We start from the raw sequence: 26624 nt of genomic DNA on the forward strand, positions 1-26624 counted from the left end.
AAAGTCAAGGGGTAACGCAACAAAAACATTAAGACCCCCCCCCCACAACCTACCAAAAGTCAAGGGGTAACGCAACAAAAACATTAAGACCCCCCCCCCCACACAACCTACCAAAAGTCAAGGGGTAACGCAACAAAAACATTAAGACCCCCCCCCCCCCCCACACAACCTACCAAAAGTCAAGGGGTAACGCAACAAAAACATTAAGACCCCCCCACAACCTACCAAAAGTCAAGGGGTAACGCAACAAAAACATTAAGACCCCCCCCCCCCCCCACACAACCTACCAAAAGTCAAGGGGTAACGCAACAAAAACATTAAGACCCCCCCCCCACAACCTACCAAAAGTCAAGGGGTAACGCAACAAAAACAGTAAGCCCCCCCCCCCCCCCATAACCTACCAAAAGTCAAGGGGTAACGCAACAAAAACAGTAAGCCCCCCCCCCCCCCACTACCTACCAAAAGTCAAGGGGTAACGCAACAAAAACAGTAAGCCCCCCCCCCCCCACAACCTACCAAAAGTCAAGAGGTAACGTAACAAAAACCATCAAGACACCCCCCCCTACCCCACCCGCCCAACTTACGAAAATTCATTACAACCCTCCCCCCCCCCCCCCCTGTCTGCCCCAACTCCCCACTTACGAAAAGACAATAGGTAACGAGACACTCCCCAACCCTTACCCCATCCGAACCTGCCCCCTAACACCCCATCCCCCCACCACCCCCCTCCACCACCACCACCACTTACCAGGAACATAAATGGATGTTGTTCGTCCCAACACCTGCAGTTCGCACAGATGCATGGGAGCGGGTTTGTCAAGACCGTATCCATGTTCTCTCTGCTTTGGCATCACCAGGGTGACGTATCTGCCGAGAATGGGGGCGTCTTGGCACTTGTATCGCACTGTGGCCCCCAGTCCCAATGTGCCGACTCTCACGCACGTCTTCTCCACGGTGTCGCTCTGGATAGGGGTGTACTTTTGCTTCATGGAGTAGGCCACGCGCACTGTGAAGTTTCTCAGTCTGTCCTCTGAAATATATATATGTGTAACAAAAGGTAGAAAACATGATTTGTGGGTTGTTGTTTGTCTGTTTTTTTCTTCTTCTTCTTTTTTACATTTAGTCAAGTTTTGACTAAATGTTTTATCATAGAAGGGGAATCGAGACGAGGGTCGTGGTGTATGTGTGTGCGTGTGTGTCTGTGTGTGTGTGTGTGTGTCTGTGTGTCTGTGCGTGTGTGTGTGCGTGTGTGTGTGTAGAGCGATTCAGACCAAACTACTGGACCGATCTTTATGAAATTTTACATGAGAGTTCCTGGGAATGGTATCCCCGGACATTCTTTTTCTTTTTTTTCGATAAATACCTTTGATGACGTCATATCCGGCTTTTTGTAAAAGTTGAGGCGGCACTGTCACACCCTCATTTTTCAATCAAATTGATTGAAATTTTGGCCAAGCAATCTTCGACGAAGGCCGGACTTTGGTATTGCATTTCAGCTTGGTGGCTTAAAAATTAATTAATGACTTTGAACATTAAAAATCTGAACATTGTGACAAAAATATTTTATTTATAAAACGATCCAAATTTACGTTTATCTTATTCTTCAATCAATCAATCAATCAATCAATGAGGCTTATATCGCGCATATTCCGTGGGTACAGTTCTAGGCGCTCTGCAGTGATGCCGTGTGAGATGAAATTTTATACGGCCAGTAGATTGCAGCCATTTCGGCGCATATTTACCTTTCACGGCCTATTATTCCAAGTCACACGGGTATAGGTAGACAATTATTGACTGTGCCTAAGCAATTTTGACAGGAAAGACCCTTTTGTCAATCGTGGGATCTTTAACGTGCACACCCAATGTAGTGTACACGGGGGGAGGGTTCGGACACCGAAGAGAGTCTGCACACAAAGTTGACTCTGAAATAAATTTCCGCCGAACCTGGGATCGAACTCACGCTGACAGCGGCCAACTGGCTGCGATCCATGAAGACGACACCATCACGTTGATTCGTTGATGACACAACCATTTGTCGAGGATAGCGTAGGCACCCGGTCTGCTCCCCGCCTAAAAAAGGCCAGTGCCGTTCCGTCTTCGAGGGACTGCGTGGGTTTCATTTCGGAGTTTTCCTTCTCCTAGACGAGTTTCCTTCCATGGATGATGAGCCTCCTCTACCCTCGTTTTGAATTCAGAGTGGTCTTCTCTTAGGATAGCTGCCTGCCAGGGTTGACGAGCCTATCCTGCCCGGCTATTTGACCCATAGCTGGAGGTTGGTTCGTGGGCACCTGGGCATTTCCACACACCGGTGGGCCCGCATGCCGCACGTCTAGGGGCCAACCTCCTCCGAGTCCTTGTAGTCTAGCCTGGGGCCTTGCGGTACCCAGTTTACGCCTGTCGCCGCGATGGAGGCACTACATAGGGCTTGTTGTGGAGAGGTTATTGTACTGGCAGGAGAGACTGACGCATTCTGCTCTCTTTTCGCATTGTCCTAAAAAGGACAGACGGTGCTAGCCAGCGGTGAGGGCTGAAAGCGAGAAGTGACAAGCACAAGACACTTCGCCAACACACTAGACACGTCACACAACCGTTTGGCAGGCAGCGGCCAACTGAATACAAATCCAGCGCGCTACCAACTGAGCTATATCCCCGCTGATTCCAAAAACATATAAATGTGTTATATTTGGATTAAAAACAAGCTCTGAAAATTAAAAATATAAAAATTATGATCAAAATTAAATTTTCGAAATCAATTTAATACCGAAGTCCGGCCTTTGTTGAAGATTGCTTGGCCAAAATGTCAATCAATTTGATTGAAAATTGAGGGTGTGACAGTGCCGCCTCAACTTTTACAAAAAGCCGGATATGACGTCATCACAGACATTTATTGAAAAAATGAAAAAAAAATGTATCGGGATATATATCATACACAGGAACTCTCATGTCAAATTTCATAAAGATCGGTCCTGGGGTGTTATGTATGAGTGACGTCTAAACGTTTAGGCGGCGTGCAAATAGCGAGTGCCGCCAACCGCGAGGTACACAGTATGCACGGGTGGCGACTACACGCTTGTACCACCGAAACTGGCGACTAAATTTAGACGTGCTCCGGAGGTCGTCTAAATGGTTTACACGCCGACTTCAGCGAACAGAATGGCCATTTTCATGGTTTTCCGCCATCAAAGTCGACGAATTTTGCGCCGTAATCGTTTTTAGACAGAACCCAATAGTTGGAAGAGCTGGACTAAAAAGATATTTTTTTTGCGAGATTCACTTCCCTTGTCATATTATTTTAGAACCAACACCGATAAGATTAGCGAAGACATCTTTGATTCGTTTCAGCGCAAAGTAGCACTGACCCATATTTCACTGCTCTCTGTCTCTGAATAGTCGAACTCCCGTGCGAGGAAGCGGGAGGATGTTATCGAATGACCCTAGCGCATGCGCAAAGGAAGGAATTCCTCGTTATAAAAATAGATTGACTGGTGACCTTGCTTTACACGGCAACTTGAAAGTCGGCGGTCTGGTCGTCACCCGTGCATACCGATTGAGCGCCTGCGGTAGGTGGCGACTTTCAAGTCATGACTTCGCTGAAGTCGGCGTGTACTTTACACGGCACTCATGCATAACTCCCCAGTAGTTTACTCTGAATCGCTCTACACACACACGCGCACACACACACACAGACACACATACACCACGACCCTCGTCTCGATTCCCCCAAAGTTCGAAAAGACATAATGACGGGAATATTGGCGTCACAACAAAATTCTGTCACTTTTTCTGCACGTCTTCCGTGGAAGTGACAAACAATTCCGAGAACGAAGTTTGTCTCGGTGACTACAGCATATCAGCCGTAGAACATGAGTTGTGCATGTATCGGTATCGTATATCATTAACTCACGACAGCAATCTCCGCGGTTGGTGACAGACACGTAGAAGATGTCGTAGATCGCTAGGAGATCCACCCTCCACCAGTGCCAGTCGTTGTTGTCCGATTCCGCCGTGTTGAAGCAGTTGGCCAAAGACGTCTCCAGATTGCCGTCGTTGGCACTGTTGGGGTTGTTGTAGATGTCGTAGTAGGAGCTGGCCCAGGCTGGCTTGTACAGCGCCACGTTTGTCAGCCCTGAGAATCACAGCAGTTTGATTTGTTTTCTTTACAAGCAACACAAAAAGAAGGAAGGAGGAAGGACGGAGAATGCCAAATTTTATTTCGATTGTGTTGTTGTTTTGTTGTTGTTGTTTTGTTGTTGTCGTTTCGTTCACAAGCAACAAGTATGAAAGAAAGGAAGGTAGGAAGGAAGGAAGGATGTAGGATCGAAATAAAGGAATAACCGTTCCTTGCACATTCCAAACGTCTATAGCAAGAAGTGTTTCATCGCCAGCGATACCTTATCTAGGGCAACAGGCTGCTCGCACTTCGGGAGATATTCTGCTGTACGCATGGTAGCCAGAATTTGGGCTTTTCTTCATAATCAGGTGCGTTTTACAGAAAGACAGCACTATGACAACATGGCCTCATTGTTCGCTCTGTTGTAATCACCTCTTCTTGACGTTCGATCAGAAAATTCAGTTCGTACAAAGGTTGCTGGAAAGAAGTAATGTCATGTCTGAAGTTCAAGCCGGGGGGGGGGGGGGGGATTTTCTTCGTGGGTACTAATGCTTTTCTGGCGCCTGATCGTAACTCGGCGTAGTCTACTTCGCGAAGGCTCGCTGCAAATAGCTTTGGCAAATCATTTTCAACTAAGGACTGGGTGGCCGAGTGGTAACGCACTTGCGCTCGGAAGCGAGAGGTTGCGAGTTCGACCCTGGGTCAGGGCGTTAGCAATTTTCTCCCCCCTTTCCTAACCTAGGTGGTGGGTTCAAGTGCTAGTCTTTCGGATGAGACGAAAAACCGAGGTCCCTTCGTGTACACTACATTGGGGTGTGCACGTTAAAGATCCCACGATTGACAAAATTGTAGAGGCATAGATAAAAATGTCCACCAAAATACCCGTGTGATATTGGAATAATAGGCCGTAAAAAGTAGGATATGCGCCGAAATGACTGCGATCTGCTGGCCGATGTGAATGCGTGATGTATTGTGTAAAAAAATTCCATCTCACACGGCATGAATAAATCCCTGCGCCTTGAATATGTGCGCGATATAAATTGCATAAAATAAAAATAACAAAAAAAATCCCTGCGCTTAGAACTGTACCCACGGAATACGCGCGATATAAGCCTCATATTGATTGATTGATTGATTGATTGATAAAAAAAGACTTCGGGCTCAATTTAAGACAGCAGGAACACAGGGAGTTCAAACCGTTACGAAACAAGCAAAACTATTCGAGCAAAAAAAACCCATACCTTTCGGAATAAGTTGCTGTCTCCTAAAACGGCGTGGGTTATTTTCAGCGTCACTTAGCATCTTCAAGACCCTCCCTGAATGCGGTGCCCACGTTGTCTTGCCAAGTTGACCTCGGACTGTGTCCTTTACTGCTGTGCTGGACGAGCCATTCTGGCCATCTCGCGTTGTCTTGCCAAGCTGACCTCGGACTGTGTCCTTTACTGCTGTGCTGGACGAGCCATTCTGGCCATCTCGCGTTGTCTTGCCAAGCTGACCTCGGACTGTGTCCTTTACTGCTGTGCTGGACGAGCCATTCTGGCCATCTCGCGTTGTCTTGCCAAGCTGACCTCGGACTGTGTCCTTTACTGCTGTGCTGGACGAGCCATTCTGGCCATCTCGCGTTGTCTTCACATTTGCTTGCTTGCTCATTCCGTGCAGGTCTTCCCCTGTGTCCCTTGGAGGCTGATCCGTTTCTGTTATTGAATAGTAACATTTCATGTCATTTCATACTTTCTTATCCGTGACGGGGCCAGTGGCCTAGTGGATAAAACATCGGCCTCCTAATTGGAAAGTCGTGAGTTCAAATCCCGGCCGCTGCCGCCTGGTGGGTTAATGGTGGATATTTGTTTCTATTCGTGTGTACACGAAAGCACAAAATCAAGTGCGCACGGAAAAGATCCTGTAATCCATGTCAGAGTTTAGTGTGTTATACAAACACAAAAATACCCAGCATGCTTCCCCCGAAAGCGGCGTATGGCTTCCTGGAAGGCGGGGTCAAAACGGTCATACAAGTAAAAACCCACTCATGCAAAACCATGAGTAAACGTGGGAGTTCCAGCCCATGTGCGAATGATAATAATAACAAGAAGAAAAATATATTTGCTTATCCCAATGCGAGTCGCTTCCTCAAAACAGAAGCAACACGTGTCGCGCTATACACAGGTGTGTCTGAGTTCAGGTATAATCAGCCACCTGCACTTCTGGCAGAAATGACCGAGGTGTTCTACGTGTCACGGTGGTGACACGAGGGTGGGACAGGGATACCGTCTCCGAGTCATCACATGCACCTGACCCGCGTCCGACCCGGCACGCATTCTGACCTTTGACGTGAGGATCAAAAGTGTAACACTTTCCGGCCTGAGAAAAACAACTATTTGTTTCCATTGACAAGAACTTTGGGTCGTTAGGATGGTTACTTTTTGTCGATGTTGGTTTGTGTGTGTGTGTGTGTGTGTGTGTGTGTGTGTGTGTGTGTGTGTGTGTGTGTGTGTGTGTGTGTGTGTGTGTGTGTGTGCAAGTGTGATTGAAGCTGAATGTGTCAATGTACACAGGTACATATGGCGTGGTATTGACCGGAAAAATTGTGTCCCCTTGAGTGTCGTTGTTTTTGTATATTAAGTTCTGGTTCTAGGCTAGGAATAAACCCATAAGGTCGGTCGGAGATTGTAAAGAATTTTTTTTCGTGGCCCTAAGCGTAGAATGTGACACAACGATGACCCTTGTCCGTCCCGGCCTGGATTCAAGTCACAAAGAACACACACACACACAGACACAAAGAACACACACACACACAGACACAAAGAACACACACACACACAGACACAAAGAACACACACACACGCGCACACACACAAACACATACATACACAAACAATCACACACACTCACACACACACACACACATACACACACACACACACACACACACACACACACACACTTATACACACACAAGACACGCACCAAACCCAAAAGCGGTTGGTTGATAAAGCTATGACCGCTGCGAACAATTTAAGACCAGCTAGTAAATCTACTTTGCTAGGTGGTCTTCGTGAAGAACACTTTGAAAAGTGTATTTATCTTGAAGGCATGGAGATCAAGGAACAAATACGCACCGTTGTCTTTCTGCTGGGTTAGCACCCAGCATATCAGGATGAGAAAGAGACGCATTCTGCATTTTATAGAGTGTCTCTCGTTCACTCAGAAGGTTCGATTTCTGAAAATGACGTCAAAGTTCATAACTTAAACGATGACGTAAGGATGGAGGTTCTGCGCTAATCTCGTTCACCACAACCAGCTAAGCCGGTGCTGACCAAGACCTGAACAGGCAACTTGTCGTGTGTGTTTGTGTGTGTGTGTGTGTGTGTGTGTGTGTGTGTGTGTGTGTGTGTGTGTGTGTGTGTGTGTGTGTGTGTGTTTGTGTATGTGTGTCTTAGTTTTCCTATGTCTGTGTGTTTAAAAACGAATCCATAAGACGAATCCAATCAAATGACACACAGAAGTGTTAGAGAATCTGTTTATTTTATTTTGCCAAAGAATTGCAGTTGCACTTCAAAATTCAAGTACATGAACTTGTTCTGATTCAACCGTGAAAATGCTTAACTGTCTGAACATAATACAGTAATAAGCACGTAATACACTTAGAAATGCGAAAAAAATACGAAAGTACAGAAAAAGCAACAAGTTATCAAGATGAGAAGAGCAGAGACTATACAAAAAACTAAAGTAAGATACGAGTAATACGACGGCAGAACACTAAAGAGAATTATAAATACCGTTAAAACTGGTCCTGCTTTTCAATTCGAATGCAATTTACCTCACACCCTCCGGCCCCTTTCCCAAACTCTCTCTCAGTTTTATTCTCTCTCTGTCTGTCTCCCTGCAACCCTATATCTCTCTCTCTTTCTATCTCTCTCTCTCAAACAAACACACACACACACACTCACACACACGCGCGCGCGCGCGCACGTACACACACACTCACACACTCTCTCTCTCAAACACACAAACACACGCTCGCACACACACACACACTCTCTCTCTCTCTCTCTCTCTCTCTCTCTCTCTCTTCCGCATCTCTCTCTGAGGGCCCCAAAGGGGGGGTATCATCACGATCACGGGAAGGGAAATTTTAGCTTTCACGATCACAGTTACCTTGATTTTTGTTTTCACGATCACGAACACCAGTGGCAAATCACGGTCACGGTAAAAGTTGCATGTACAGAAAGCACGTGTCAAAGCAAACACAACCACACAGTAATTCGCTCCTCTGGATCTATTGTTTATTCAACACAAAGTGAGAACTGTTGCACTTTATTATTATTATTTTTTGAATTCTCTTTCATACACACATAGAAATACATATCATGATTTGTAATCAGTAACAAGAATGTTGTTTTCATTGTTTTCTCTCTCTCTCTCTCTCTCTCTCTCTCTCTCTCTCTCTCTCTCTCTCTCTCTCTCTCTCTCTCTCTCTCTCTCTCTCTCTCTCTCTCTCTCTCTCTCTCTCTCTCTCTCTCTCTCTCCACTCATACACATTCAACTCTCACACCCTGACTCACAAAGATGAATATATACTTGCACAATTTCACATTTCCAGAGCTAAATCTAAGTACATGTATGTGTAATGGGTTCTTTATTTTCAACTTTGCCATTAAATTTGAGGTACACCATCGCTTGGTTTCATGGCCTTGAAACACAAACAGGAATGCGACAGGCCAAAAATGGTTTTACCTGAAAGAAGCGCGCAGTGCCAGTGGCGAAGCCACAAGCCTGAGCCTGCGAAGCAGGCGAGCCAACTAGGGGGGTCCGGGGGCATGCCCCCCCGGATTTTTTTTCAAAAAACGGTTAAAATCGGTGCAATCTGGTGCATTCTGGGCATCATTTTCAGGGCTGTAATAGTGTTGTGATCTTGTTAAAAATCCCATTTTAGCCTCCCCCCACCACCATTCAACACACCTCCAAACTGATGAAAACAACACTACTGTGCGCTGGCTTCATTGAGACCGGCGCCCGGTCGCGTTGCGCGATATTCACACGGATCGTTTTTGCGGAAATGTTTCAACTTCACCGGAATAAATTTGACTTTACCGGATTTTGAAAACGGCGGCTTTATCGGATTTCCGGCAATTACCGGAAAAGTAGCATGCCTGACAAAATCCCCAACGAACATGACTTTGATCGTCTTTGAGTTTGACATGACTCATGAGGATCAAGTGACCCAAACTGGCACGTCTCCCCGCCATTGTTTCTGAATTTGACCCATTGTTGATATTAAAGTTTACAGGGGCTAAAATAAATCCAAGCTCAATGCAAAGAAACGACAATTACTAGAATTAGAATATATGCCAAGCGTGTCCACGTTGCTGGGATGAAAAACACATTTCTAGTTTCGGTTTTGGTTACACGCAGACTCTCGATATTGAGCCAGTCGAGGTCACACTGAGCGAGTGACAGCCGGACGTGGCAATGTCGACAATGTCAATGATCTCACTCAAACTCAAAGATCTTGAAAAAATTTCAAGATCTTTGCCTACATTCAGAACAGTCATAGAGCAACATAGATCAACATACCTTGATATTTCGTCTTCGGAAAGACCGACCCGTAGCCTGACCTTTCCACCAAGGAAGGCATTCTCGCCGCCTGCTTTGGTCTGGCTTGAATCCACAAAATGTAACAGAAGTTCGATGACAGTACCGCTGCACGCCATTTTTGATCTTCGAATTCGAATTTGACTGAATACACTCAAAACTTTTGCACGAAGCCCTTCCATTGGATGAAGTTTGACAGACTTTTGCAATTTGCCTTCTGATTGGATCTCTTTTTTTGTGAATGTGTTGTTGCTTCCCTTCAATCGGGATTGGCTCCTTGACGAATAGAGGATCATAGAGTGATACAGCTGTGAAAAATGTACGTTGAAAATAAAATGCTTTGCAATAATGCCCATCACGATCACGAAAACAAATGACGATCACGATCACGAGACTTGATTTTTTTGTCATCACGGATCACGGGCAAAGTCCCATCACGATCACAGAAATGAAAATTTCGGCAATCACGGTCACAGAAAGGTCAAAAAACGCCAATCACGATCACGATTTTAAACCCTTTGGGGCCCTCCTCTCTCTCTCTCTCTCTCACCTCCCCCCCCCCCCCCCCTCCATCTCTTTCGTCCTCTCCTTCTCCCCCCTCCCCTCCCCCTCCCTTTGAACGGTTCTGCTATTCCTTTTCACGCTTTCGGATTCTGTGTTGATGCTTTCGTTGTTTTCAGTCAGCTGTCCCGGGCAGTAGACAACCCGCTAGAAGAGGAGAAACCCCAGACACCTGTTAAAAAGGCTGACATGAGCTCCTCCGGTGTAGACCCTGTGGAGTCGGGAGCATCACCCCAAACTTCAATTCCAGACAGCCAGTACTCTTCTGATTTCAAGGCGAGTTCGGCTGCAACGGCTGCAACGGCTGCAACGTTCTCCCAGGGCTCTGCCATCGCGCATTCCTTGGTCTCAGAGTCAGTCACACAGCCATCGTCCAATGAGTAGCTGGCCAGACGCCGGGCAAGGAGGGGGAGCATGCCTGAGCGACGTCCAAGACCGCTCAGCCTCCCAGCCAAAGAAAGCTTTCCGCGGAAGTCAAGCTTGCCAACGAAAAGAAGGACGCGTATTTTTGTTTGGTTTTGGTTTTTTAACTCAGTTGCATGCAGGCTGATTCAACCGTACCTTTTATTCTGTCTTTCTTTTAATTTTTAGTTCGGGAGCATCCTTCTTCGTTGGTCTTTTCCCTTAATAATTTTATAACCTAACCCTAATCTCCACTATCATGGACAAATACCATTAATGGACAATTTTTTTTTAAATTACCCTTCTATAGTATCGTTCTATTCACGACTTTCCGACCTTGACATTGTAGTTAGGGTCATGTGGGCGTTGGCATCATTGTCCAATCAGAAATAGTCAATGATCATCTCCTCAGTGTGTTCCGGTCCGGAACGCAAAACAGTTTGTGCGGAAAAAGAGAACGTGGTTTGACAACTAAAGGGCATTTTGACCGGCTCGCACTACAGCATCGTTCAAATGTGGGAGAATGACACATCTGACAAATAGCCAGTGGTTACCAACATGAGAAACTGGGGATAGGAATCGTAATCCGTATGTAAGTTTGAAGCGGCCCTGACGCTGTTTGTACGTCAATCCGAAGAGAAGCTATCGTACTAGGCCCTAGGTGACATTTCGTCAAGTTCCACTCCCAGTTTGCCGACTCTATGGCCCTCCCCCCGCCAAACTGCTGCACCCGGTGGCAGGGAAAGCAGTTCGACTTAAGGTGACTGCAGGGCAAGTTCAATTTTGCAAGCTAAAAATAAATGTTCTACTTGTCAGTCTAGATCTGGAACTCATGAAACAGCACTATTCAAATCCCCATAAAGTGAGCTGGTGTTTTTCTAGATCTAAGCATCGACCGAATTCAATAGAAATGTTCCTTGCATGGCATAATTATTTACCTAAATCTGTTATTAAGTTTGTTGAAAATCAAAGTATTCGTTTTTTGTTTGTTCGCGTGTCTGGTTTTTGCTTAGTCGATTAGCTTACTCGATGTGTGGCTTTTTATTTTGTAAGGGTGGTTTAGCATGTATAAAATGAGACCTAGACCACATACGCCATGAAAGTAGAGTTCCCCGTTCAATACCAAGATTGCCAGTATTGATATTCAGACAACTTTTGGATAAATGTGTGGGGCTGTGGTGTTGCAGTGGTAGATTGTTTGCACGGGTATGTAGGTAGGTATGTGTACATCCGTGTGCTTTTGTGCAGGCATTTGTGAAGCAGGAACATGCAACATTTTTGACAAACATCAGGGTTGTGTGTGTGTGTGTGTGTGTGTGTGTGTGTGTGTGTGATAAAACCAACTAAGCTTACATCCAGCACAAAAAGCTTCAGCTCTACTTCACCAGTCAAAGACAAACGCATTGTTTTATTCAGCTTTTGACACATATATTCACTCGATCAGAATCGAACCCTCTTCGTGAATATTTTATTTCAGAAAAAAATAACATATTGATTCTACACAACAAATGGTATTGCTATATGCTATGAGTATGAACGATGAAGACTAGCAACCGAGACAGATGAGGCATCAAGTTTCTTAGGCTTTTCGCCTCTTATGTTGCATACATGTCATTTGTTTTTAATTTTTATCTCCTGATAACTGACCAGAAAGGTACGTACAAACATCGATTCTGCAACTACCTCGTAAACTTTTCGATCGCTAATACACCAGAACTTGATACAGTATGCAACACTCACAGGCTTGATTACCTGTTGCATTGAAACGACAGAAGGAATTAAAAGACTATGTAACTAAGAGGAACCGATGTATTCAAGTTCAGAACGAAGCAGTTTCTGCCTCGGAGCCTGTATCTCATGCCATGGAGCCACTAGAAGAGAAATGTCTGGCGTAGTTTGACCCAACAGACAGAGAAGTCAAGGGGGGTAATCTATCGACAGCAGTTGTATTGCTGGTTTGTATTTGATCTTACAAACCATTCTTATTATTACTTAAGTTTATCGCTTCAGTAAACACTCATCTATTTTGAAGATTACGTAATTTTCAACAACAAAAATTTAAAAAAATTCGCAATTCAATATTTCACGCAAATTTTACTGATCCGCAAACAATTTTGCATGAACAAGTGTTATGTTAGGGAGAGAGTACGAGTGCGTAGTTAGACATATTTTGAGTGGAGTAGCAAAAATGCTTTAGCCATGTACTAATTATGTTATTGAACTGCTTAGCGGAGATTTCCAGATCAATCATACGGCGGTGAAAGACTGGTCTCTAGTACGGTCTATACTTACAAAATATAAAAATAAACAAACAAACCAACACAAAAAAGGTTTGTGTTGCACGTAGGATTTAAAGTATTTAATTGAATAGAAAAGGCAACATCGGAATAAAAACAAATCTCGTGGTTCTCTTGTCAAGGAGTATGCACAGAATATGAAAGAAGATTGTGGAGTAGGCTGCTTTCTATTCTACTGCTCTAAATTAGCAAGAGGCAAGCTTTACAATGCTATTCACACTAGGATGCAAAGCATTCAGTGCTAAAGCTCTCAAATCACAATAGTTACAAGACAAAACACACTTCTTGGGGCTACAAGAAATGTTAATATTTGTAAGCACACAATTGGACACATTTTTGTAAATATTTTTTATTGCCTCCCTTGAATAAAACTTATTAACACAAATATTCTGAGAAAAAAAGTTATACTTAAAAGCAAAGCTATCAAGAAATAGGTAGACAACCCGTGTAGATACCTTTATTCTTAAGACATTTTATTTTTGGAGGATGTCACTATGCAATTTTACAGATTTAAAAAAAAAGCTTTAGATGATCTCCCTTGAACAAACATTTCTTGTTTTTACTATGTGTTAGTTTTAAGGGTATATAGAAGAACAATAAAGAAAAAATGCTGCAAATTGACTTGGACGTATTTACAATTTAATTAAACAAAATGTTTCAAATTATCTGATAATGAAATTCTACATTAAAATTAAAGCAGATCTAGGGACTTGTGCACAACATAAAACATAAGGAACTATGATCTGCATTGCTTGTTATGATGATAATGGCTGGCACCTGTCGACCGACTTGCACGCCATAATTCTATATGTTTTACTATGCGCCCTGCATGTCAATGGTCTTTCTCTGGGTGGCTCGATTCTGAGGAGATAAAGAAAATGCATTTAGTGCAAGCAGTACATAATGACAACACACATACAATTACTTAAAGCAGCTGCTGATTTCAGAGTATTTAGTTAAAGGCCCACCCCAACTTGTTTGCCTCAATGTCGCAGATTTGGTCAGACTTTCACAATGAGTAAGATAACAAATTTAACAATGTTTTGATTTAAAAAAAAATAGTATTCATTTTTGTTGTTTTCGGCCCCATTCACTGGGAATCTTACTCAAGGACAAGGATTTTTTTTAGGAATATTTGTATGTGAAGCTTCCAAGCCCTAGCTTCAGAAACGACCAAGAAACCCTCAATAATGGATTTTGTTGTGCATAGTGATGGCTATCCAACCGAGTGGCGGAGCACTGGTGAATCCTTTCATTCTCCTGATTGCTTGATTCTGAAATGACATTGTGGAGTTGGTAGTTATGTGAGTGTGTAGTGCCTGCTCTTCGTTGTTTAGTCGGGGGGAGGGGGGGGGGGTATTGAATCATATGATCATAAAGTAAGACTTCACTGTGATGTGCAGAGATTTAGTCAGGTACACAACATTGCTATGCTATCACGAAATTAGATGTTCTATCCTCTAGATGGGCTACACAACTACATCAGATGTGATGGTTGGGTTTTCGCATATCAGCAACATGTTTTGAAGTTCTCATTGGGTAATCACGGCTGACATCAAACACAGAAAAGGTGGAAAAAACATAAATCAATGAACTCACCTTCCCTGCATTGTGATACTAGCCATATGGGTCTGCCGAAGTAGCTCCTGCACATATTGAATTAAGTATTCATGTTATTGTTAGGATCACACTTTTTTCTGGTACATGTATATCAGACTGGAAAGTTTCTCAAGGCTTGAAGAATTCAAGAGCTTGCCCATCCCCAATAAAAATTAAAAAAAATTTAGTATGCAAGTATTTTCAGGGTCTCAAGGTTTTAATATGAAGTCTGTTCCTCTGGGGTCATGGAGAAACAAATTACAAATGAGAACATACTGTTACACAACAAATTCCGACCAATTTAGGACACACCATAACATAACTCACAAACAAACAACAGCAATACAATAATTAGTCTGCAAATACCTAAACGTCGTTCACACTAGGTATACAAAAATAAAAAAGCACATTCAGGCAGGTTTGACAAGTAGACCATTCCAGCTACTGTTCCAGACCAAAGGCCATGTTTCCCCTTACTCTGTGATTGTAATCATAATTATTGTTTATGAATGACTTCAGTTTTTCTAAGTAAATCTCTCGTTGTAATTACTGGTAAATGCATTATCCCAATTAAGATATCCTCACATCTAACCTGCGTAAACTTCATTTCAAGGGTTTTAATTTTTTTTTTAGCTGGCCAAGAAATTATAAGCATTCCTCAATTATGTTCCTGTCAGACTCAATGAGCTAATCTTATAAAAAAAATATAAAAAAAGGTAGCATCTTATAATATTCTCACGTGAATTATAGCTAATCAGAAAACTAGTATTTAATTTTTTTTTAAACTCAAACTGAAAATACAGGCATGCAACATTATCCTTGCTGTTTTGTGATAACCCTTACCATCAACTATTCTATTTCATTTCCATCTTAACAGGCGTAGCACCTCTCTGGAAGCCAAAAGAACACTTTAAATCCACCCCCCCCCCCCCCCAGTACTGAGTAAACATTGCTGTGCATATTTTTAAATAAAAACAATGCCTGAGTCTCCAGTCACCTGTTTATGTTGTTGTCCTTGTACTTCACTTGTAGCTTAGCTGTTCAAGAAACTGTTTCTCTGATCACATGATCAAAATTCAAATACTTAATAAACCAATTTTGATTCTATTTCTTCAATAATAAGTTGAACGTCTGCATATGTAATTGCCACAATTTACAGAGTTTCTGAATAAATGCTGCAAGAAAAACCAACAGAGTGAACAGTTTGTAAATATACTAACATACCTATATTTACCTTATGACATGTGTGGTACAGTGGCTGCTAAAACGTCCGTTACACCTGTCTGCATATATTAGGTGACAGCCCTGATGGAGACTGAAAAAAAAGTTCCTTTGTCAGTACCCTGTGTATGAGTGTGGTCGGGTATGTTCTGGAACAATTAGAGCACTCCCTATGACCATATGTTGCACGGAGGGTAGGGGGGGCTTTTAGAGGTGTAGTTGTTGGACTGTAGTGTAGAGGCTGATTGGCAGTGCTATGGGGTGAGGGTGGAGCTGGGGCGGAGAATATATCGTATGTAATTGAATACTAATAGTAATAAGCATGATCAGTTAGACTAGAGTTAAAAACTATGTTGATCGCCAGAGACATTACATAATGTGAAATCACAAGCATGTTACTGTACCTTTCGTTTTGCCATTGAGATTGGTAGAAGGCATTGAGTGGTGAACACAAGTTGCATTGATCACTGCATCACCATGTGGTCAATCCCCTTTGATCTGCAGATTGCACCAGCACAAACCAACACTGTGTTATGATCGTAAACAGCCCACATGGCCAATAAATCTAAGAACACAAACACTAGATAGATCTAATCGGAGAGCCTGCAAACCGAGTCATGCTTTTTAAATTCAATGAAAATCTGTCTGTCAATGAAGCAGATAGATCTATCCTTGCGATGTGTTTTTGCAAGCAGATACATGTTAGAACGTCACTTATTCCGTTTTCATTCAACAAATTGATATTTTGCAAGATGCATTTCGTGCCAATGAGCTGAACAAACAATCAAAATCAAGCAAGTGGTACATTCTTGAAGACAAAATTCAGTCACGCAAACAAACTGAAGGGAAAAAATCTAGCTTACTGCTGTACTGATTTCGCCAAATAAATGCATTTGCATGCCGAAGTTATTCCTGCTTTGATTCCAATCATTCTAATTGATCTGAATGCAAAAAATATACGTAAACGAGCTGATCAAAATGAGTAACATTGCACCTGCCTATAGACTGTACTGCGAAAGCGAAGGTCGTCTGCGACTGGAGATTTTGAAGTCGAACAGCGTCGTTTCTTCACTCTCAGCGGTTGTCTTCATCGGAAAAGTGAAAAGCCTGACTTGCAATCTAGCGAAAGACACATTCTGTCTTTCCGTTCGGGCGTTGTTTTTGTGTACAATCTCTGAAAATGTTATTTTGAAAAAGGCGGCCGTCATTGTTTTGGGGTTTCCGCCTAGTGGTGTTTTAAACCGGTTTCAGACCGGAACACACTGAGGAGATGAGAACAAAATGGCAGCCCCCATGAAATCCGAAAGGTCACGGAAAAAAGTCGTGAATACATATGTGTCGCAATTTTAACTCTGAAATAAACATGCACACAATTTCTATTGGTTTACCGTATCTGGATTTACCCACACACATTTTTGCTACAATAATAAGTAAATTACTAAATCGTTTGACATTCCAGGTGTTTTTATACATCCTAACAGTGCTGTTTGAACATCAAGTTACATTATACTGTTGTAATCATTTATCTGTAATGCTTTCCTAAATTGGATGTATGGCAGAACATTCATAAAAGAAATGTTCCACAAAATCAATCTTATCTGAATAGAATGAGCATTTGTTATTAACACTTATGCCCATCTTACACAACATGTTAATATTAGTCAGATTTCTCCTGCAATATCTTCCAATGCAATTCTCTCAGTCTTTGAAATAAGCCAATGCCATTTTGTTTGTTTGTTTGTTTATTTGTTGCTTAACGTCCAGCCGACTACGCAGAACCATATCAGGACGAGGAAGGGGGGGGATGAAGGGGGCCACTTGTCAAGCGATTCCTGTTTACAAATGCATGCCATTTTGTTAATTCTGTGTTAAACTTATGCATCCAGAAATTCAGACATCATGGGTTGTGTTCGGTTTTACATATCAAATGTAATCAATATGGACGTGCTGTAAATAACTCTTTATCATCAAAAAGTGGAATATTGTTTTCATTGGTTTGCATGATATCTTTTCATAAACGAGGTAACAGCAGCATTATATTCTAACATCAGTGAAGGATAAGTGCCCGCTTAATCTGATATAAGGATCTTCTTCTTCTTGTCGTTCGCTGTTACATCGTCAGTCCGGACTGCACCGCGAAACGTGCTGTCCTCTCCAAGTCCTCTCTGGGGCCGTATAGCTTCTTTTGTAGCGCTGTCTCCTTTGGCTAGATGGTGTCCCTCAGAGCATTGCGGTATGGACAAGCCTGCAGGAATGGGCTCTGCTGTCTGATTCTTGCCACACGGACATAAGGCGGAGGCAACTAGCTTCAGCTTTGTGGCCATTTGATGGTTTAGTCTGTTATGTCCAGTGCGGAGTCTGAGTAGGACGACTTGTTCTTCACGTTGGAGCAGGTGGTAGTCATCTTTCTCCGCTCTGGTTTTCCTCTTGTTTTTGATTATTGTCTTTTTTTCCTTGTACTGCAGCTGGGACGTGAACTGTTCCTTTGAGGCACCTTCCTTGGCAAGTTTGTCTGCAGCCTCGTTTCCTGCTATGTCACAATGAGCTGGCACCCACTGAAGCACGACCCTTCGGTTCTGAGCAACCTGTTGGAGGGCGTTGTTGAGGTCAGTTTCTTTGTTGGCAGACAGAGCTTGGAGTGCTGACATTGCGTCTGTCAGAAAGACGACCTGAGGACATTCATGGTCTGATCCGTCAACTATTGTTGCTGCTGTCTTCAAGGCCTGTACTTCTGCACTATAGTTGGTGCAGTGCAAACCTGTGGGAATGCTCGCTGTTTGTGCCTCTCCCTCTGGGTACCGAACTAGCACGCCGGCTCCTCCATCTCTCACAGCATCAGTGGCTGACCCATCAGTGTAGGCGTGCATCCACGCTTCTTCAGGGTAGTGGTCTGCAATCATGGCCAGGGTAAGCGCCTTCTTACTGGTGTCACTCATGTCCCGTGATGTCACGCCTTTCACGGTTGTGTTGATCTCGAGGACCCTCTGGTTGGCTTCCCAAGGTGTTGGGCATGTTCCTGTGCATGTGTCATCGAGCGGCAGAGTGCTTTCCGGCAGGTGGGGTAGGTACTGTCGCTTGAGGCTTCTGCTTTGGTGCACAAAGCTTGAGCGTTTCAGCCTGTTCCTGATAGGTTTTTCCATTCTGCTGTTCATTGGGTGTTTTGGTAGGCTGATATAAGGATATCAGCAACTACTTCGATCCCACATTTTATCCATTTCTTAAAAAAATAACACTTATGAAAACATCACTTATATGAAACATCGATCGCTTTCAAGAAAGGATTTTATTTTCCCTGCCAAAGGCCTTCTTCCTTGCACTTAAAATTATCTGGATAAAAGAAACTCGGTTATAAGAAAGGACCGGTTATAAGATATGACTTTTTATCTCCCTTGACACACCTTCCTCGAATGTAGGAAAGAACCAGTGAGTTTAATTTTAAATGTATTTCAATGCTCGCACCGCATGTAATCCAGACTGACTGGAAGGGACCTGAATCAAAATTTAATGCGTTCAAAGTACTCCTTTCTAGGCTGTTAAATGACTGTGCAGAATGATTGCAACACTTGAACTTTAGGCAAGTGTTTGTTTCACTGTTTTTGTTTTTGCATTCTCAGCCGCAGTCGCTATTACGGAACGCACAGACGCAATTCTCTTTCTCTTTCTCTCAAGAGAAAGTTATAAATTCTCAATGCTGTGTAAAGTCAGCCAGGAAAGAAAAAGGGAACCATTGCCGAGGACTTCCATATCAACCCAACCACTCTTAGCAATCTGTTGAGAAACAAAGAAAAGAATAGACAGCAGTTCTACACACACACACACACACACACACACACACACACACACACACACACACACACACACACACACACACACACATGCACACAGAGAGATCAACCCACAGAGAGACAGAACACAACATTCTTTTGGAACGCTGCACTTGCCAGACAGAAACAAAACAGAGCTCAGGTAGATATGATGAAAGAAGGCGACGTAAACAAAAGCAAAACATAAGCGCAAATTTAAGCCACTCCTTACTATTTTCATACTGCAGTATTGTGATTTAACGAGAACCTTATAGTACAAAAAAGAAACAAGAAACGCACACAAGTACAGCTAACAAACAAGGTACCAAACAAAACCAGACTGTGAGCAAAGCAACAAGCAAACAAACAACGATATACACTGCTATTCCGACTTTGTCATGTGACAGTGCGATATTCTACTCATATCTCCAGTTTACCTCCATAACACCGCACGCGCTATCGTCATTCATTCAAAAAAAAGAGAACACATCCGTAAATGAAAACACAGCCAACTTGACTGTGGTTCAAGACTTGAATGACACGATATCCGACTTCATTGAAACCTTTCATATAAAATGTTGAGACTCGGTAGCAGTCCGCTGTGTACCACATTTCTTTTCAACCGCGTTTGGAGATTTGCTTCGCTTAGTTCACGCAACGGTGTGCTTGCAAAACCTATCAGTTTAGAAAAGACTGCAGTGTCTAAGCGACAGTGTTAGCCTGTACTGTGTGTTATGGTTTCTGTCTGTCAGGAATATGAAGCTACCATGGTAAGTGTTTGTTTGTTCTTCTCATTTCATTTTCGGTGATGCCTTTGACTTGTTGTCGTTGTCGTTAGCCGTATATATATGCAAGGAGTATATATTGATGAATGAGTGTTTCCACTCCAGGACAAGTTCCAATGGCTGTTATGCTAAGATTATGGCGAAATAAATTCTTGTTCTTCTTCTTCTTGTTATTGTGAGTGTGTGCCTGTGTGGGTGTCTGTATGAGTGTGTATTTATACTGTGTGTGCGTGCGTGGGTGTTTTCCAGCGTGTTTTGGTTATTTCCAGCGGGGGTCCTGAGTTGGCCTATATGGTCCGCTGGACCCAAAAAGCAACAACTAACTAACTAACTAACTAACTATTTACAGCGCTTTGTAGATGCTTTGACAACGAAAAGATACGGGAACAATGTCGGGGTCCATTATAAATTAGTTATTATCAGGCTACATTCGGTGTGGTTTTGGACAATGCACAGATTGTTCTTGTTTGATAAGACATGTTTGGCCAACATGATTTGTAGTATGAAGGAAAACGCACACACGCAAAAACACCGGACACACACACACGCACGCACACACACACACGCCGCGCGCACACACACACACACACACACACACACACACACACACACACACAAGTACTGGCTGAGGCATTCACCTAAAAAGCAAAAAGAAAGTAACAAACAAAGACAGTAGTACCCTTAAAACAAAATACTACATGTAGCAAGGAACCATGTAATATGCTACCAAGAAGTACAGTTATGTACGTGTAGATAAACAAGCAAACTCTGTCGTAGTTGAAAAAGACACTCCTCTTCGTCGAGTCAAACTCTATAGTCTCCTCGCCACAGGACAAACATAGCTCTTTTTAACTGCCGGCCCTCGAGACTGAATGCGTGCAATGTCATAAATCTTTTCACCGAAACTAAATAACTGAATAGGAGCACGAACAAAGACGCATGATCTTTTTTTCATTGAACAACAGAAAAGGTGCTCCACACTGTTATTATCGCGAGGATTTCACTGCTGGCAAGCGTTCACCTTGAACAGTGACTGTTGGAAGGTATTTCTATAAAGAGAGTGTGTCAAGCCCCTCAGTGATATGTCTAGGTCTACATAACAGACTACACAGCTGACTTCGTAGGTCTGGCTGATAAAGCGTTTGGGTGCATCTTTGATACGACCGTCTTTCCACCTGGGTGTGTTCATTTTCAAGTTGTAAGGTAAAGGATACGCAATGTGTCCCGCGTTGAAGCCCTTTACCCGACACATTGTTATTGCTTTCTTTCTTTTTATTTCTTTCTGATATAAACACTACAACGTAGTGTGTGCGTTGCAGGGAGTGTTTCCAAGGGAGATCTGTCCTTATTACATCCGTAGTAAACTGACCTGGAGTTGCTTACCTTGGTCCTTTCATACATGACACTTTCTTTATGCTTTTTGTTATTAATATTTCTTCGTTTTATTCACTATTATTTTATTCTCTCTGTCTCTGTCTCTGTCTCTGTCTCTGTCTCTCTGTCTCTCTCTCTGTCTATCTCTCTCTCAGTCGTGTCTGTCTGTCTGCCTATCTGTCTCTCTTTCTCTGTTCTCTGACGGTAATTCTCTCTCTCTCTCTCTCTCTCTCTCTCTCTCTCTCTCTCTCTTTCTCTCAGTCGTGTCTGTCTGTCTGACTATCTGTCTGCCTTCTGTCTCTCTTTCTCTGACGGTAATTCTCTCTCTCTCTCTCTCTCTCTCTCTCTCTCTCTCTCTCTCTCTCTCTCTCTCTCTCTCTATCGATTTGCCGATTTACATTACATCATTATTTATTAAAGCTACCCACAGATATGGGTCGGTCAACTTGATCCCACCGATTCCACGAATTGACCTGTATAAGACCAGTCTTGCTTTTTCGGGTATTTCAGTTTGGAATTGGCTTCCATCATCCTTTAAGCACTTAAAGTCATTAAAAACGTTTTTAAAAAAATGTGTTAAAAAACCACTTAATGTCTGAGTAGTTTAACGCCTTTTGATTTACCACACTTAGTATTACGTCAAAGATATGCTGTGCATTGTATATTCTGAACATATTTTTGTTGTACTATTGCTACATGTTCGATTGCTACCAGCTTGTATTTATAATTACCTGCATAGTATGCATTTGATTTTATGAATAACCACATATGTATGCTCTTCATGCCTCATCTTCATCATCATCATCATCATTATCATCATCATCGTCGTCATCATCATCATCATCGTCATCTTTATTATCACGAGCTGAAGTTTTCCGACCTCCTTTTTTGTTGGTTAACATTTTATCTTTTTAATTTTTTAATTATATAATTGTGTTCTTTCTTTCTTTATTTGGTGTTTAACGTCGTTTTCAACCACGAAGGTTATATCGCGACGAGGGAAAGGGGGGAGATGGGATAGGGGAAAGGGGGGAGATGGGATAGAGCCACTTGTTAAGTGTTTCTTGTTCACAAAAGCACTAATCAAAAAATTGCTCCAGGGGCCTGCAACGTAGTACAATATATGACCTTACTGGGAGAATGCAAGTTTCCAGTACAAAGGACTAAACATTTCTTACATACTGCTTGACTAAAATCTTTACAAACATTGACTATATTCTATACAAGAACCACTCAACAAGGGTAAAAGGAGAAACAGAATCCGTTAGTCGCCTCTTACGACATGCGGGGGGCAGAGAAATAAGGATGTGGAAAAGAAGACTTTTGGTAAGTGAAATAAAGGTGATGGATCCAGTCAGGTAGAAATAAGACAACAAGAAAAGAATTGGAAAACTGCAGGGAATAGTAGGGAGAGTTTTCTTGGAAGGAAATATAGGTGAAAGGACTGGTAAGGCAGAAATAAGACAAAAGAAGAGAAGTAAAGGGGTGGGGTAGCTCTGTGGAAACACTCCCGCCGCGTGAAGGCGACCCCATGGGAGCATATAATTGTGTGTCTATACGTCCCAAGGACAGATTGTAAGAAAAGGCGTAGCCTTAAATCTTAATCCTTGTTAAATAAAGTTCAATTCAATTCAATTCAATTCAATATTCTCTCTCTCTCTCTCTCTCTCTCTCTCTCTCTCTCTCTCTCTCTCTCTCTCTCTCTCTCTCTCTCTCTCTCTCTCTCTCCACATGCACACACACACGCGCGCACAAACTGTTGTCCAAACAAAGTACAACTGACACACGTATAATGGAAACAGTAATTGTATGTGTCGGATTCCTCAACAGGTATCAATTGCGTCCAAGAACAAGGCTGTGAAGTACGTCCGTCTGCTACCTGTCAAAGTTCAGCGCACCGCTCAGTGACCCACTTTAACAGCCAACGGGCGAACACTTAGACATCCAATCCAACGCCTATATCAATAAACACATGAAGCGACGACTCGGCACGAAGAGATCCAAGCTCCCGTTCGACATACCGCACCCAGACAGTATGACGCTGCGGGAGGCGTGTCACCGCGGGCTGAAGAACCAGGTGGATACAGTCCTGGCCAGCAGTCCTCACGTCATCAACGACAAGAACGAGGATGGTCACACCGGACTCCACATCGCCGCAGCCAGCGGTAACGTGGACATCGTGGAGATCTTGCTGGCCCAGGGAGCTGAGGTGGATGTCCTCGCTGATCTCCAGTGGACGCCTCTGCACTGGGGCTGTCAAGAAGGCGACGTCTGCGTGGTCAAGTGTCTGTGTAGTCACGGCGCGGACGTCAACGCTAGAACGGAAGAGAAGCAGACTCCTCTCCACATAGCCGTTGGTCACTCGCATGAGCTGGTGACCAAGTGTCTGATAGAGCATGGAGCTGAAGTTAACACGCAGGATGCAGAAGGAGCCACGCCGCTCTTCCTCGCTACCTTCAACTTCTGCAGGGAGATTGTCAAGCTGCTTCTCGAACGTGGAGCGTATGTGGACATCAGCAAAGGGAACGGAGCCACGCCGCTGTACCGAGCGGCCCAAGCCGGGCACACAGACCTCGTCAAGCTCTTACTGGAGCACAACGCCAACACTGAGATTCCCTTCCAGCACCAAGTAGGCTCAGCCACTCCCCTCTTCATCGCATCCCAGAAGGGACACACAGACATTGTCCAGCTTCTTCTCGAGTCCGGGGCCAAGGCGAACTTTGCGCGGACAGACGGAGCAACGTCGTTGTTGATAGCCGCTGTCAATGGACATACTAAAGTTGTTGAACTGTTCCTAAAACACGGCGCTAGCGCTGAGGCCGCATTCCACTGCGAAACGGGGACAGCATCGCCCCTCTTCGTCGCGTCTCAGAACGGACACACAGATGTAGCGAGGCTTCTCCTTGAGCACGGGACGGACAAGGAGTTCAGGCGGGAAAACGGAGCCACCCCGTTGTTCATGGCTGCAAAGTTTGGACACACCGACGTCGTGGGGCTGCTTTTGGAGCACAAGGCCAACGTGAACTGTCGCACGGACACACTGACAACCCCGCTCATGGCGGCCAGTTTCGAAGGTCACGTGGAAGTCGTGATGCTGCTCCTCGCCAACGAGGCGGACTTCAGCCTCAAGGACAAGAGCGCAAAGACTGCTGCGATGTGGGCAAGGCAGAGGGGGCACCTGGCTATTCTACATCGTTTGAATAAAGGGCGGTCCAACAGCCTTCCTGTGGAACATTCCGCAGGGTTACATTGAACTCGTGCGGTTAATTCTCGAATTGAATCAGAGAAGTTGAGCAAACGGAAGGTCGCACTTTTTTTAACTTTTGTTTTACAGACGTAAGTGCCATTTTCATTGAATAAAGGACGGTGACACATACACATTCTTGAACTAGACAGAAGGGCCACATTGAAAACAATTAAATTATGGGGAGGGGGAGGGGGAGGGGGGGGGTAAACCATGTGTACAATCAGGAACCATTGTGAAAGAGCTGGGTATTCACAAATGCAGAAATGATCGACACTTGAGCTTGAGATCGTCGTTTGTCGTTTGTCGTTTGAGATCGGGTCAAAGAAAGTGAATGATTAAGAATCAGATTGTCTGGAAGATCGAGAACCTGTTTGCAAAAGGGTCTATACAAGGCTTAACCTAATGGACTTTTCAGTTATGTTTTTTCTCATCTTTAGAAAGGATAAAATACGTGTGGTTTACTTCAAGGTGACAATGCTTCTCGCTGTCCCCTGCACAAAACAGTCGGCTTTACAGCCACGCTTCAGTCGTCTTTCCATTTGGAAATTTACCCAGCTTGATTGACTTTCTTGCGGCGAATTTTTTTTAAATCATTTTAGCTTTAGACGAAACAAGCCGAAGTAAGTGAGGGGGGAGTACCAAATGAGGTCCTGCACATGAACCAAAAGCCAAAAATGGAGGTCGAGTAGTCTCGAAGAGAGCAAGAGTTTCTTGTGTGAATGTTGTTTGTTTGTTTGTTTGGTTGCTTGTTTCTGTTCTTATTTGTTTGTTTGTTTGTTTGTTTGTTGTTTGTTGTTTGTTTTGTTTTGTTTTGTTATTTTAACATTTATAAAACGTATTATCATTAGATTAGTCCCTCCCATGGGCGAGGGCTGGATGTAAAAAAAAGCACCTGTTTGGTTATTACCCTCGTTAATACAGAATTTGTCTTGTCTTGTCTTGTCTTGTCTTGTCTATCTTCGGTAGTTTTAGTCAAGCCATTGTGTTTGATTTTCTAACAAAATTGTAAAACCTATAGTATTTTAGCTTCCATTTCGGCATGTCGCACAGTCTTTAGTACCGGGAAATTTTATTTGAAATTAAAAGCGGGAGATGTGAACAGACTAACCGCGTAAAGTTTCGTTTGGCTCGCAACACTAGAGATAATTATGTATAGTCATCTGTGGGATAGCTGTGTGAATGTGTGACTGTGAATATTCTCATCTGCGAAAAATAAAAGACAAATAGTTGATTCAACAATGCTCTGAGGCGCGCTCCATCTTTAAAGTAATCGCTTTTTATAACATCATCTTTCTTATTGTTTTTTGTTTGCTGTTGAAATAAGTGTTTCTAAAACAGGTCTGTGATAATTTGCCATAGCCCTTCGTGGTCATTCCTGATAGAGATGTATTAGTTGTTGCACATGTTATAGAAATAAATGCAGAGAATTTGAACGAGGAGGAAATAAAATTGTTTGCAATTTCAACGAACGTTAGTAACATTGCTTAAATGTTAACGAGTAAAAACAAACATTTTCGTCTTGTGAATGTGCATTTTTAAAAACTTGAATGAATTAAGTTCTACTTTTATACATACGAGGAGATATTCGATGTGTGTGTGTGTGTGTGTGTGTGTGTGTGTGTGTGTGTGTGT

The 26624-nt window shown here is 43.3% G+C and overlaps 2 protein-coding genes and 1 long non-coding RNA gene across 4 annotated transcripts; 1 reads left to right on the plus strand and 2 right to left on the minus strand.

The window, feature by feature from the left end:
- Nucleotides 1-203: 203 nt before the first annotated feature.
- On the minus strand, nucleotides 204-5502 carry LOC138949969 (fucolectin-like). Its single transcript, XM_070321752.1, has 4 exons — nucleotides 5353-5502; nucleotides 3905-4126; nucleotides 756-1030; nucleotides 204-221 (listed from the first exon to the last, which is right to left on the minus strand). The coding sequence occupies exons 1-4, from the start codon at nucleotides 5411-5413 to the stop codon at nucleotides 204-206; spliced, it is 576 nt and encodes a 191-aa protein (XP_070177853.1). The 5' UTR covers nucleotides 5414-5502.
- Nucleotides 5503-12831: 7329 nt separating this feature from the next.
- LOC138950890 (uncharacterized) lies at nucleotides 12832-17115 on the minus strand. 2 transcript variants are annotated; one of them, XR_011450853.1, is made up of 5 exons: nucleotides 16782-17115; nucleotides 16188-16281; nucleotides 15797-15877; nucleotides 14563-14609; nucleotides 12832-13824 (listed from the first exon to the last, which is right to left on the minus strand). It is a non-coding gene; the product is annotated as an uncharacterized lncRNA (long non-coding RNA). The 2 variants fall into 2 exon arrangements; XR_011450854.1 differs by having other exon boundaries at nucleotides 16778-17115.
- A 2919-nt stretch (nucleotides 17116-20034) lies between these two features.
- Nucleotides 20035-26171, plus strand: LOC138950891 (ankyrin-1-like). The gene is made up of 2 exons (XM_070322593.1): nucleotides 20035-20356; nucleotides 23576-26171. The coding sequence occupies exon 2, from the start codon at nucleotides 23718-23720 to the stop codon at nucleotides 24996-24998; it is 1281 nt and encodes a 426-aa protein (XP_070178694.1). The 5' UTR covers nucleotides 20035-20356; nucleotides 23576-23717; the 3' UTR covers nucleotides 24999-26171.
- Nucleotides 26172-26624: the final 453 nt, after the last annotated feature.

This window comes from Littorina saxatilis, linkage group LG16 (genome assembly GCF_037325665.1).
Source record: "Littorina saxatilis isolate snail1 linkage group LG16, US_GU_Lsax_2.0, whole genome shotgun sequence".
Classification (NCBI taxonomy): domain Eukaryota; kingdom Metazoa; phylum Mollusca; class Gastropoda; order Littorinimorpha; family Littorinidae; genus Littorina; species Littorina saxatilis.